This window comes from Neolamprologus brichardi, chromosome 3, assembly GCF_056152115.1.
Source record: "Neolamprologus brichardi isolate AB-2024 chromosome 3, ASM5615211v1, whole genome shotgun sequence".
NCBI classification, from domain to species: domain Eukaryota; kingdom Metazoa; phylum Chordata; class Actinopteri; order Cichliformes; family Cichlidae; genus Neolamprologus; species Neolamprologus brichardi.
Window position 1 is genome coordinate 20,038,305 of NC_142106.1, and position 13,321 is coordinate 20,051,625.

A 13,321-nucleotide genomic window follows, 5' to 3' on the forward strand; every position below is an offset into this window, starting at 1 on the left:
AGGTTGGAGGTGTTTCTCACAGTAAGAGGCTGGACAAGATAAACAGGACTTGATGGCTTTCAGCTTCCTCCCAGTGCAGACATCACAGGCCACATCTTCAGGTCCAGCATAGCAGTGATCAGCTGGAGCAGCTTGGAGTCCAGTCTTCTTCAGCTGCTCCACTAAAGCTGCTAACATGGTGCTTTTTTCTAGGACAGGCCTCGGTGTGAAAGTCTTCCTGCACTGAGGACAGCTCCAGGTTTTCTTCCTGTCCTCTCCATCCCAGAAACTTTTAATACAGTTCCTGCAGTAGCTGTGTCCACAGGTTGTAGTCACCGGATCCTTCAGTAGATCCAAACAGATGGAACAAGAGAAGGTTTCTCGGTCCAGCTGAACTTTTTTATGTGCCATTTTTCCTGTCAGTGTCAGTGACTGTGTGAGTTTCTTTTGTTTTGGTGAAACTAGTTTGATCTCTGGTCTAAACATGCATTTCTGCAGTGAATGATGCCCATCAGCTCAGAAACATGACCACATGTTGGTTTCACACATCTTTAACCTGTATATCCGAACAAGGAAACACAAACAACAGTCAGTCAACATCAAATCTTTATTGAACATTATGAATGAGCAAGGTACCACAACGCTACATTGCAAACTAAGCTAGACCTGCAACTGACAAAGATTAGAACTTCTGGACCCTAAGACCTGTTTGTTTATGCAAAAAAAAAGTGTTTAACAAGAATTTTGTAGCTCTGAAAACGCTACGTCCAGATGAACAGAATCGACTTTTTGCGATTTACTTACCTGGATGATTGAGCATGCATCAAGATAAGAATCAAATTGGTTGGAAACGTGGAACTTATTTATTTTATTCTAGTTAATTTTATATCATTATTAATAGTAGTAGTAGAGTAATATTTAATGTCAATTTAAACTAAACTAATGCTTAAAAGGAATTTTTAAATTTCTCTTGTGACTTCTTGTAGATCCCATCTGCAGTACATTTGAGGTCCACCAGATGGCTCTAGGTCACACTTTTAAAATCACAGCAGTTCTTATAAATTCACTCAGCATTAAGGAAATAAAATCTGATGCAGCATCAGGGTGATATAAAATTCAATATACAAGTACTATGTTGTGTATGATTTTGCTTCAGTGCTTTCAATTTTTGTACTTTGGTGCTAAAATGTTTGGACAATGTCAGTTTTTAAGGATTTGCTCACTTTTTTCACCACCTTGACAAAACAGTCATTAAATTATTCTTTTAAAAATAATACTACTGCATGAGAGCACAGGGATGCACGTCACCCTAAAAACCGTTCCCAACACCTTTTTCCTTCTTTATTTATTTCTGATCAAATGTTATGATTTCCCAAGGAGATTTCCTAATAACGGTGACAGTTCATATGTACCTTACATATATGTTAGGTACATATGAACTGTCACCGTGTCTGTCCTTACTTGTTGTCCCCTGTACACTAGAAGTGCTGAAGTCTCTGAAGAGCTGCACTGGTTACTTTCGCAACGGTTTGTTTGAACAGATTAAACTTACACGTCAGTAAAAAAACAAACAAAAAAAAAACAATGTGAACATGCACAACAATGTCTTTAGCACACGCCAAGGAACACATCACAAACAGGTCAGTTATTTTAAAAAAATGCTTTTAGAATTTTATAGGTTCAAAAGAAAAAGAAGAGCGAGGACTTCTCCTCCACAACTTACCAACAGGCTCGAAACTAGTGATACGCGAATCATGAACGAATCGTTCAATACTCGAGAATCACTTTACTGACTCATGAATCATGATTCACAAACCCAAATGACTCACTGACTCATCCCTGTTGCTGTTAGCAGCAATGTATCTAGCTTATAATTAAAATTGTGGAGAAAATCACAACATCCATTATCTTAATATAAAAATTTCTGCTCTGAACTGGAAGAAAAAACCCTGAGTAGAAGCTCACATCAAGAAAATAGCTCCTGGGTTCACAGTAGCATCGCTCTGCTAACATGCTAACAGCACATTTGAGCTACTCACCCCCTCCCTTCCTGTGCTGAATCATAAGCCTAAGCGAATCACTCAGGACTGGCTCACCCCCTCCCTCCTGGCTCACAGCTTCTTCTTCTTGGTTGGCAACCAATGTTAAGGCGCATTACCGCCCCCTGGCTCACAGCTCAGTGGACATTTAGATGAGAAAATATATATTTAACACATTTAAGGAAAATACTAATAAAATAAAAATAAACAAAATAAATGTTTATTAAGGAGTTTTGATAGGAAATTGCTTAATTTTAGAAATGTTTTTGCTCTTTTTTGCTCTATAAAATAGTTGGGTTTTTTTAATCATTCATCTTAGCAGTAGGATATACATGAAAAGAGAAACAAATTAAGTTTGAGTGAAAATTTACATTTTTTGCACTCTCTGGTCAACTGACTCAGTGAATCAAATGACTCAAAAAACCCAATTCACTTTGGTGAGTGACTCATTAAAACTCGATTCAGTAAAAAGAATCAAATTTACCATCACTACTCAAAACGGAGCAAACTAACAGAAGCTGATCAGCTTCCGGGGGGCGGGGGCGTAGTTAATATGGAATATACTTGTAGCGAACCACGGAATGAAGGATGACACTTTACTCATTAAGTTTTGAAGGCTTAATGGCAGTAAACCATCAACCTCACTATAGGAACTGGGGATGTATACACAGAAACAGCGTGTAAGTTAAAAATCTACACTCTTAACAATCATAAACCTTACATCATAAAGTAGGCTTCAACATAAAATTTAACAAATGTAGCCTCTGTCACACAAAACATATAAATATGTCCTTATCTACGTCACGAAACTGCCTTGTGCCTCTATCAAGGGGGCTGCTAATGACAAAAGAAATCTCCAAGGGCTCTGTTACACCATCACACTTCAAACTCCCGCGAGTGACGCTAAAAGTGCGCCGACAGTGTTTCACGGGAAATCGTCCCTTCAAAATAAAAGCTTCTAAACTCAAACAGGAAGCTGGTGATAGAAAACAGCAATAAGTGCCAAAATGAAGTGCAAGGAACTAAATAAAAGTATTTAGGGTTATTTACAATACTGTTTGCAAATGTAGTCAACCCTTCTCACATTTGCAAACCTCAATTCAAGAAGTTAAAGAACTCTTTGTGTCAAAAAGGATAAGATGACAGAGGCGGTGTCACGGTCCTGGGTCGGTGACCCAGTGTTTTGAGTTCCTTGTGTCTCTGAGTTTTTGTATTATGATCTTAGTTCTCTTTGTTGCCCCAGTTTATTCTTTAGTCTAGTGTCTTAGTTCGGCTTTCTTGTATTCTCTTTAGTTTTCTGAGTATTTAGTAGCTGCCCTCTGTGTCTCCTTGTTATTGTTCTCTGTGTTTCTTAGTTGCCCTGTCTCCCCTAGTCAAGTCTGCGTCTATGTTACATTTCCTGTTTTACTTTGAAAGTCTGTGTCCTACGTGAATGTATTGAGTTTCGCCTCCCTTGGGTCTTGTTGGTCGTGTCCAAATTCATGGGCTGCATCCTCCTGAGGACCTGGCCTTCGCGGTGTACGTGGGCCGGGTCCTCAGAAGGTCGGGTAGGCCAGAAGTAAACGGCTGTGAAATTGGACGGTCTAGCCTTCTGATTAGTGTCACCGCTGTCTCTGTGAAGTTTAATAAACTCGGCCGTCTGCTCCTTGCTATCTAAAATATAACAGGACACTGGCGTAAATTCTCGACCGTCTCACACTTCTGTTTAATCAGTTTTCTGTTTGACGTTTATTCAGCTGTGTGAAAATCCCGGAGGAATCCACCCAATGGATTAATAAAGTTTTATTTTATCTAATCTAATAACTTTAATCTCAGCCAAACCGATTTACTCACGAACAAACAAAACACTGAAAAAAGCCCAACAATCACATTTTTAGGTTGTCTAAGTGACTTATATATTATGTTTAACCTGAGTAGCGAAACTCCGCGGTGATCTGAAAATGATGTGCCGGGAGTTGTGCCGTTCTCGGCGGCTTCAGTGACCCTCGAGCTTCCGGCTTGCTATCGAGCTGGTGGGTAGCAGACGTCTCGCCTGAAAATATGTTAAAAGTTTATTTTGTGACCCAGAAAGATTAGTAAGAGTAATTTTAAAACTTAGTAGCGGCCGCCATTATTGGAAACTGGAGTTTGGCTGGGCCGCACTATGAATTCTGGGATATGGTGGGCCACGAAGGACACACCCCACCCATCCTTCAAATTCGGGGAAAAGGAGGACGCATTTGTCGGCTGCATTCGGAGGAGACTATGAATTTGGACAGCCTTCAGCGCGTCGCTGTGACGTAATCGCTGTACAAATGCGGCCTCAGAAGGATACAGCCCATGAATTTGGACACGACCGTTATGTCCACTTTCTCCCAGCTGTGCTCCCCTTCTGTGTCTCATTCCCCTCGTTGTTTCCCAGTGTATTTAAGCACTGTGTTTCTCTGTGTCAGTGTCACGATCTCCCTCATGCTGTGTGTGATTCTCCCTGTGTCTCCTGGTGTACATTATATTTAGCTTTTCCCAGTTTAGTTTTGTATTGTTTGTAATCTGTTTTCCAGCAATAAAGCTGTGCTTTTGAGTTCAAGTTCTGTCCCCGTGAGTTTGCGTTTGGGTCCAATTCCTGCCTGCCACACAGCCTAATCATGACAGGCGGTCCATCAAATCGTCAAGCACTTAAAGTAGCATCACCCTGCCACTCCACCAACCTGTACAAGATGCCAACATGAAAAATTACTTTGTGAATAATAATTGTAGTTTTTCCAGCTAACTTCACTATCTTCACCTCATTCTTCCTGTTCTTGTACAACCTCTCTCTCTTCATCCTCCTCACTAAGCTAGAATTGTATTTGGTGGTAAATGACAAAAATATAATCTCATAATAATTATTACAAGAGCAGTTTGGGATTCGTGATTGATAACAGGACAACACACGGCTTAGTTATGTCAAATCATCATCACTGAATATGGGTTAATAGAATCTACATCTTTATCATTTGTGGTGAATTTGACCACATGTCCACTCTTACATGAACTGATCCATATCGGTGTATAACAGTATTTAAACTGAACACGGGCTGCAGCTGGACACTCACAGGTAACATCATTTTGATTTGCTGTCACCTGGATCTGCAGCTGTACCAAAACACTGAAGCCCAATTAGATCAGAATAGGAACAAAAATCTTTTTTAAAAAATAAACAAAATAATAAAGTTCATCAGCTTCTCAGCTGGCGACTCGCGATATACCAGCAGACTAGTGGATCAGAAGGTTAAAGTTAGCTAATAATTTCAAGGGGTTTTAGCTAATATTATTGATGCTTTTAGAGAAAAGATAAAAATAAGAAGACACTTTATAATTCACAGCAACGTCCTCGCATTATCAGAACAGTTTGAACTTTTGTTGTATAGTTAAAGTGTGTTTTAAAATGGCATCACTTATTTGTATCATGACCTCTTTATCTTCTTTCTGACACACGAATGAATGTCTTATTAGTCAATTAATGTTTGTTTGAGTACATCATTTATGTTAATTAATGTTTGAGTTATACAAGTTAACTTTGCAAAATCTTAACTTAAATATGATATAAATGTTAAAGGATTCCTGAGTTGAAATTAGACATTTTCATCCATAACGATGACATTTGGTGCAACTAAAGCATCCGAAAACCATTCGGGCTCGTCCGGGATTTGAACCCGGGACCTCTCGCACCCAAAGCGAGAATCATACCCCTAGACCAACGAGCCAACGAGCTGTTTGGCACCGAATCTTTCACATACACAGTAATAATGAAATCACCGTCCTCCGCTGCTTTATGTCGGCAGGTTCTGTGTGGAGAGATTTTGACTGGATGTTGTTACTGGGAGGTGGAGTGGAGAGAGAGGGGTTGGAGATGCAGTCACATACAAGCATGAAGAACATCAGTGTAGATTTAGATTTGCAGGCTGTAATATAGAATATTCTTAAATATTCTAACTTGAAAGGTCCTCTTTGTAAATCAGGTTAAGATTAGTGGTACAGGTTGTATCACAGAGTCTGCCAGCCTTCGCTTCCTACCATATACATGTTACAATTTGCTATGGGGGTGCTAGCTGTATTACACCAGGTCCTTACCCTTCATCTTTGTATATATGTATATAATAGGTAAATCTCAAATCAACCAATTATGGTGGGCCAGTCTGAAGGAAACTTTACATGAACATTGACAGACGTTGGAGGAAATATTCAAATCTGTATGTTAAAAAACTAAACAAAAGAATGTGTTATCCCAATTCTCACTTGAGACATGCAAAACAAATTTGCAGTGAGTGTACTTTGCATGTATGGTTATTACAGGTTCATGTTGTGGTTTCAGACAGGTTCTTTATGCTTGAATTTGTTGTGCAGGCTGTAAAGGTGGAAGCATTCATCTTCCTCTCTGTTTTTCTTCATTTTTTTTGTAATGAAATAAAGTGAGCTCAGTCTAATTCCACGCCATCAATTTTGCTTGGCGTCTAGTCTATCTGCTCTGGTACTGATATCAGTCTCATATATATTATAAAATCAGGATTTTAGCACAAAAAGCAAGGACATTTGTGTTTGGTCATTTATTTTTTGCAACAGTGCGTCTTGGCAATGAACCTCACACCATTGTGTACACCTCTGTGAAACCTTAAATGGAGCCACATCTGTGAGGAAAATGCATTTGTGAGTTTAAATAAACAGGCTTTGGTGTAAGAGTATTTAGTATTAGTGTATTATTAGATAACTAAATGTAATTTTAAAAAGGTTATGCCACCATTATTATAATGGTTGAGAGCTGCAGGTTTGCAGATATTTAGTTTTTCCACAGTAAACTAAACAACAGATTTTCACAACGAGACGTCAGCACACAAAGAGGAAGCTGTGAGGCGTTTGATTGGACAATGGCGGAGCGTTATGTAATTCAGGCGCCTGACGTCATTAAACCGCGCCAAACAAAGCTCCATGTGTAAAAGAGAGACAAGAGAGAAGAGAACGGGATAAAGTTTAGTTTCTCTGAGGTTTGAGGTTTTTAGAAGCAGAAAGTGTGTAATTTCAACGCTCTGGAGACATCTTCAGACCCGAGGTGTTTGTTTGGAGCGAAAACGCTGAAGCTGCTGTGAAGAATAAACAAAGAAGAAAATGCCGGTTTTTAAAATTTAAAGTCCGAAGAGCGAGAGGAAAGCTCAAAACGTAAGTACGTCCCGGTTTAAAGCTTTTAACATAGTCGTATTGATTTTTTTTAGTGGCTAAACAGGGTGGTTGTAAAAATGACGGAGATATCGATATTAACTATAGAGATACCCGATATTTTTTAGCTGCAGGCAGTTTGAAGTACGAATGGGTAGTTATCAAAACACACACTTGTTGCAGGCAGGATTTTAGTCTCATACAAGTATGAACGGTAATGTTCGGGTTTTCTTGTAGGCTCTGGGATTGGTTAGGTTTGTTAGACTAGGTGATTACATCTGTCTGTGTGGACGGCTTGTGTCAAATACGTGGCCAGGAAAGGTGATTACGTGTGTGTGTGTGTGTGTGTGTGTGTGTGTGTGTGTGTTGTTGTTGTTGTTGTTGTTGTTGTTTTAACAACAGAGAACTGTTGTGTTATATTTGTTGCGATTTCTGCTGCACTCTTGGCCAGATCTTACTTACTTGAAAAATAGATTTAAAAAAAAAAAATTGAATAAAACGTTTTACTTTTACCTTTTTACCTGGATAAATGAAGGATGTATAAAAGTCAGTTTGCCAAAAACTGATTGAAGTGTTCTGTCCTCCTCTAAATGACTGATGTTTGACAGATTACAGGTCAATTAGTAATTGCATGAAGGGAAATTATCCTGAAATAAATTGGAGGTTTTATTTACTCAAACGCCAGTCAAATTCTCAGCAATAACAGAGAAAAGAGAAAAGCCTGTATTTATGTTGAATCAGTTAAAATGGGACTTGGTGTACACAGACACATCTGACATGTTTTCGGGGAAGGTCTTGCTTTTTTCACTATGAAAATGCAATTTGTCATAGCAAAAGACTGCTGGTGTGAAAACTGGCACCCCGTAGTCCACATCTGTTGTCCACTGAAAACATTTGGTGCATTTTAAAACAAAAATAAAACTACAATAAAGAAGACCTCGAACTGTTGAGACGTTGAACTCTTGGCTTAGAGCAAGAATGAACCGTTGTTGGTAACCACTGGCTTATATCAGGATGAAGTTCTATGAAAAGAGAACAACCTCTCAGTCAGCCTTCAGACCATTTCACAGTACTGAGTACGCGCTTTAAAAAAATAAAATGAAAGCTGTTTTTGGTGATTGTTGTTAGTTTTTGTGGGATTCAGTGCAACATTTGACACTTGATGGTGATGTACTGAGCTGTTTGGAGTCCTGTGTTTCGATAGTCCTTGACAAAACAATCTCCAGACTAATCCAGCAGATCTTGAGAAAATCATAGTTCCTTGATAGATTTACATTGTGCTACAGTAATGAACTGTACACTGCAGTTAGTCAAAACTCTCATGATCAAATTCAGACCAGCATCAACTTTGTTTTGTTTTTTTTAATTTGCCTGGAATGTGGCAGCTTATGAACTCTGGAGGACAGTCTGCTATTATCATTGTATGCCAGTAGTGAGAATATGTGTAGAAGGAATCTGAGAACTGCTCTGTTTCATCAGGATCAAAGGTGATGACAGTTTGCATATTAATGACCTTGCAGCACATTGTTTGTTCAGTGGTGCTAGCTTCAGTTATTGTGCAGATGTACTGTTTATGTTTCCAGGGGAAACCCGGAGTCAGCGGAGACTGAAGAAGTCACTTGGATGAGTGATGAAATGCTACGTCCAGATGAACAGCTGGATGATTGAGCGTGCATCACGACACTCTGTTTTTGACTTTATTTGGGATTAAATGCTTTAAATCTTAAATTATATTTTCTTATAGATGTTCGAATAAGTGTTTGTGCAACATGGAAATAAATTTGTTTCTGGTGTTTAGCAGAAAGGGTCTTGAATAATTCTGGGATTTTGTTGTAGGATCTGAATTTGATTGCATGTGTTAGTGAAATTACACAGACAGATTGCAGAGTGCCATGTGCTTTGTAATTGGTGCTGTAGGTTCACTAATTGGCTCAGAAGTTGTGAGGGAAAAGATTTGCTTTGCTTAATTGTTTTGATGTTCTTCTTAGTTGCAGATGGTTGCCATGTTTTGGATGCTGTTGTAAGTTGTAGTGGTCATTTTAGTTGCAGAAGCCAGATTGACTTGATGTTTGATGTTGGTTTGTCTGATCGCTGGAGCTGCTGTTGTTTGTAGCAGGTGCTTCATGTAAGTGGCTGCCATTCTTTTGTCACAAGTGTTGGTGTAGTTTTAGTGGTTGGATTTGTTGCAGAAGTTGTTTAAAAGTTTTAAATATCTTCTTTAGCTAGAGTAATCAGTGTATTTTGGCTTTGGGTGTTGGTACATAGAGTTATGGCATAGTGTAGGAGAATGTGGTACGGTGATTTGGTGTGGGTTATGCAATCAAGAACAGGAGATATATTAGAAGATAAATAAAGATTAAAGGGTAAAATAGCTGGCTGCAAATTCCTCTAAAATAAATCTAAGGAGGTGTATCAATCTAATACCACTCCTTAAGAGCGTTCACATTTAGTAAAGCACTACGCAAATGGGCCACAAGATGGAACTCTAGCACAAGGGATAAAATGTTTATGCCTTAAAAAGGAAAAAGTGCAGAAAACAGCATCTCTAACAAGTAGAAAGCAATTTCATGGTAATTTTACTAAAGTGAAACACTGGTAACTGAAAATTTATCACACAAAAACTGAATTGATCAACATTTATAAATCTGCTCTGATTGTATAGAAAAGAATTAAACTGTTCGATCTGTTTGGATCTACTGAAGGATCCGGTGACTATTACCTGTGGACACAGCTACTGCATGAACTGTATTAAATCTCACTTTGATGAAGAGGACAGGAAGGGAATCCACAGCTGCCCTCAGTGCAGGAAGACTTTCACACCGAGGCCTGTCCTGGAGAAAAACGTCATGTTAGCAGCTTTAGTGGAGCAGCTGAAGAAGACTGGACTCCAAGCTGCTCCAGCTGATCACTGCTATGCTGGACCTGAAGATGTGGCCTGTGATGTCTGCACTGGGAGGAAGCTGAAAGCCATCAAGTCCTGTTTATCTTGTCCAGCCTCTTACTGTGAGAAACACCTCAAACCTCACTATGATGCAGCTCCATTAAAGAAACACAAGCTGGTGGCCCCCTCCAAGAAGCTCCAGGAGAACATCTGCTCTCGTCATGATGATGTGATGAAGATTTTCTGTCGTACTGATCAGCAGAGTATCTGTTATCTCTGCACAATGGATGAACATAAAGGCCATGAAACAGTCCCAGCTGCAGCAGAAAGGACTGAGAAGCAGAAGGAGCTCGAGGTGAGACGACTAAACATCCAGCAGAGAATCCAGGAGCGAGAGAAAGATGTGAAGCTGCTTCAACAGGAGGTGGAGGCCATCAATGGCTCTGCTGATAAAGCAGTGGAGGACAGTGAGAAGATGTTCACTGAGCTGATCCGTCTCCTCCAGAAAAGAAGCTCTGATGTGAAGCAGCAGGTCAGATCCCAGCAGGAAACTGAAGTGAGTCGAGTCAAAGAGCTTCAGGAGAAGCTGGAGCAGGAGATCGCTGAGCTGAAGAGGAAAGACGGCGAGCTGGAGCAGCTCTCACACACAGAGGATCACAACCAGTTTCTACACAACTACCCCTCACTGTCAGCACTCAGTGAGTCTACACACTCATCCAGCATCAATATTCGTCCTCTGAGCTACTTTGAGGATGTGACAGCAGCTGTGTCAGAGACCAGAGATAAACTACAGGACATTCTGAGAGAGGAATGGACAAACATCTCACTGACAGTCACTGAAGTGGATGTTTTACTGTCACCACCAGAGCCAAAGACCAGAGCTGGATTCTTAAAATATTCACATGAAATCACACTGGATCCAAACACAGCACACAGACGTCTGTTATTATCTGAGGGGAACAGAAAAGCAACATTTATGAAAGAACAACAGTCTTATTCTGATCATCCAGACAGATTCACTGGATGTTTTCAGGTTCTGAGTAGAGAGAGTCTGACTGGACGTTGTTACTGGGAGGTGGAGTGGAGAGGGGGAGCAGTTTGTGTAGCAGTCGCATACAAGAATATCAGTGGAGCAGGGAGGGGCGATGAATGTGTTTTTGGATACAGTGACAAATCTTGGGCATTACGTTTTGACACAAACAGTTTTCAATTTCGACACAACAAAGTCCAAACTGACCTCTCAGGTCCTCGGTCCTCCAGAGTAGGAGTGTACCTGGATCACAGAGCAGGTATTCTGTCTTTCTACAGCGTCTCTGAAACCATGACTCTCCTCCACAGAGTCCAGACCACATTCACTCAGCCGCTCTATGCTGGACTTTGGCTTTTAGCTGATGGATCCACTGCAGAATTTGTCAAATTGAAATAAAGTCATCAAGTTGGCAACTGGTTAAAGTGTTAATTTTAGTTTTTAGTTTCTTTGGTCTCTATTTCTGCTGAGAGCTCACTTTTGTGGTGTTTCTTCTCTGCATAGATCACCCGTCATACTTTAGAGGCACCGATTAGAGAAAAACAAGATCTCATGTTAGTGGCGGACTTTCAACAAAGAACGGTTTATAACTTTCCAAATTGAGACATTTAGAGGTGAGGATGGCAGAGGAAAACTCTTTCACTGTGTTTAATAGAAAGATTCTTATAGTGAGCTTTTAATTTGTCAAAAAAGTGTTTGTTTGTTTTTTGTTCCGTTTGAAGAAAAAAATTTTTAAAACCAAATGTTATATAAGGGGCATGATGTAAGTTTGTTTGGTGGAACAATTAAATGAGTGTTTGCTTCCAGTGTTCATGAAGCAAAGAGAAGGTCTGAAGGAATTTCTCTTTCTTTGAGGATCTAAAGAGATGAACTTTGGTGCTTCCGTGTACTTTTCTGTATTTAGGAATGGATGTTCATACGTTTTTAATGATTGATTACTCGTGTATTGGATGTACGTAAGAGGATTGGGTCACTGGGGTGTGGCTCAATCACAAAAACATCTGTCATGAGAGTTTTAAAATAAACTGCAAACACCTGGTTAGCAACTTTTTGACGTGGGTTCAATTACATATTGCAATATGGTGAAATCTCTAGTCAAACGCCAAAGTGGTCTCTAAAGATGGGCCGCCGCTCTGACCTCTTTTATCCACATACACAGACAAAAACACAACACATCATGTGAGCCTATACCTTCAGTTCAGCTCATCCTTAAAACCTTCCCTTCCGAGAGAGAGAATTACAACTATGTTTTTCACTTAGCCGTTGCCTCCTTTCTTTCCGAGATGATGATGATGATGATGGTGATAATAATAATAATTACGACCCACTGACATGCAGCTCTTGGATGTCTCTGACCTCCATACAATGGTCCCTTTGGGAAAGTGTATGTGTGATAGAGCATAAGACCCATTTGTGATGCTATTCTACATTCATATAACTAAGTTACAAAGTGATATTACTATTATTAAAGTGATCAATACATAAGGCGTGGACAGATGTTCTGAATTCTGAAGGAAAGGAAACCAAAACTGAAGTGTTGTTTAAATCTGTGACCATGAGTTAATTTCAATATGAAACCACTGAAAAAATATTGTTTTTTATGCTTTTGTGTTTTGAAGATAAATAAACCTGCTGTTTGTAATTCATTAAAATGCTTTCTGTCTTTAGCTTACGAGACACAATAATTGGCATAGGTTGATGAAATAAAAACCTGAACAATGCTTTATTTTTTCTCATTGGGCACACACTGAATCCCATTTGTTCTCAGATATTTATACTTTGGCAGCATAAAAATACTGCAAAAGCAGAACTATAACCCAATTTTTACACACATTCCAGTTTTTTATGCTCTAAGAAGATATTTAAAAGAACCAAATACTTTCCCACTCTGTCTGTGTGTGACCTTACATGAATGTTTTATTGATGGAAAAATGGACAGAATAAGCCTTATAACTTAAACTAATATTCTTATGTAGTCTGGTATGTATGGTCAATGTATAGCAAGTGCAGTATTAAGACATAAAATATTTTTACATTTGACCTCTGATCTTTCCTTTAAGGTCAACAGATTGAAAGTCAATGCGATAAGAATGCCATAAACAGCTATTTAAAAGTCTATTAAAATGGGTTTAAACAGGCTAAATTTTAAAAGCCTGCACTTTGTGGGGCAGTAAGAACAAGTGCAAACGTCTTATAAAATATTTAAAAAGGAAAAAAAACTTAAAT

At 39.2% G+C, this 13,321-nt stretch overlaps 2 protein-coding genes and 1 non-coding gene across 4 annotated transcripts in view; 2 read left to right on the top strand and 1 right to left on the bottom strand.

Annotated features, from left to right (window-relative positions):
- The first annotated feature begins 797 nt into the window (after positions 1-797).
- Positions 798-11,494, top strand: LOC148103802 (tripartite motif-containing protein 16-like). 2 transcript variants are annotated; one of them, XM_087833788.1, is made up of 2 exons: positions 798-831; positions 9,855-11,494. In XM_087833788.1, the coding sequence occupies exons 1-2, from the start codon at positions 798-800 to the stop codon at positions 11,492-11,494; spliced, it is 1,674 nt and encodes a 557-aa protein (XP_087689914.1). The 2 variants fall into 2 exon arrangements, with proteins under 2 accessions (XP_087689914.1, XP_087689916.1); XM_087833790.1 differs by lacking the exon at positions 798-831 and having other exon boundaries at positions 9,911-11,494.
- On the bottom strand, positions 5,672-5,743 carry trnap-ugg (transfer RNA proline (anticodon UGG)). Its single transcript has one exon. It is a non-coding gene; the product is annotated as a tRNA-Pro (tRNA).
- LOC102781423 (F-box/WD repeat-containing protein 7-like) overlaps positions 6,952-13,321 on the top strand; it is a 50,758-nt gene continuing 44,388 nt past the window's right edge. Inside the window, exon 1 of the mRNA XM_087833575.1 lies at positions 6,952-7,190. The gene's annotated coding sequence lies outside the window, so the exon portion shown is untranslated. The remainder of the gene's footprint in view (positions 7,191-13,321) is intronic.

What these genes read in the sequence shown, in the direction of transcription:
- LOC148103802 (XM_087833788.1), top strand. Translation starts at nt 798, where the DNA reads ATGCATCAAGATAAGAATCAAATTGGTTGGAAAC. An exon ending in GAATCAAATTGGTTGGAAAC is followed by an intron (nt 832 to 9,854) that starts GTGGAACTTATT and finishes TGTATAGAAAAG; the next exon opens with AATTAAACTGTTCGATCTGT.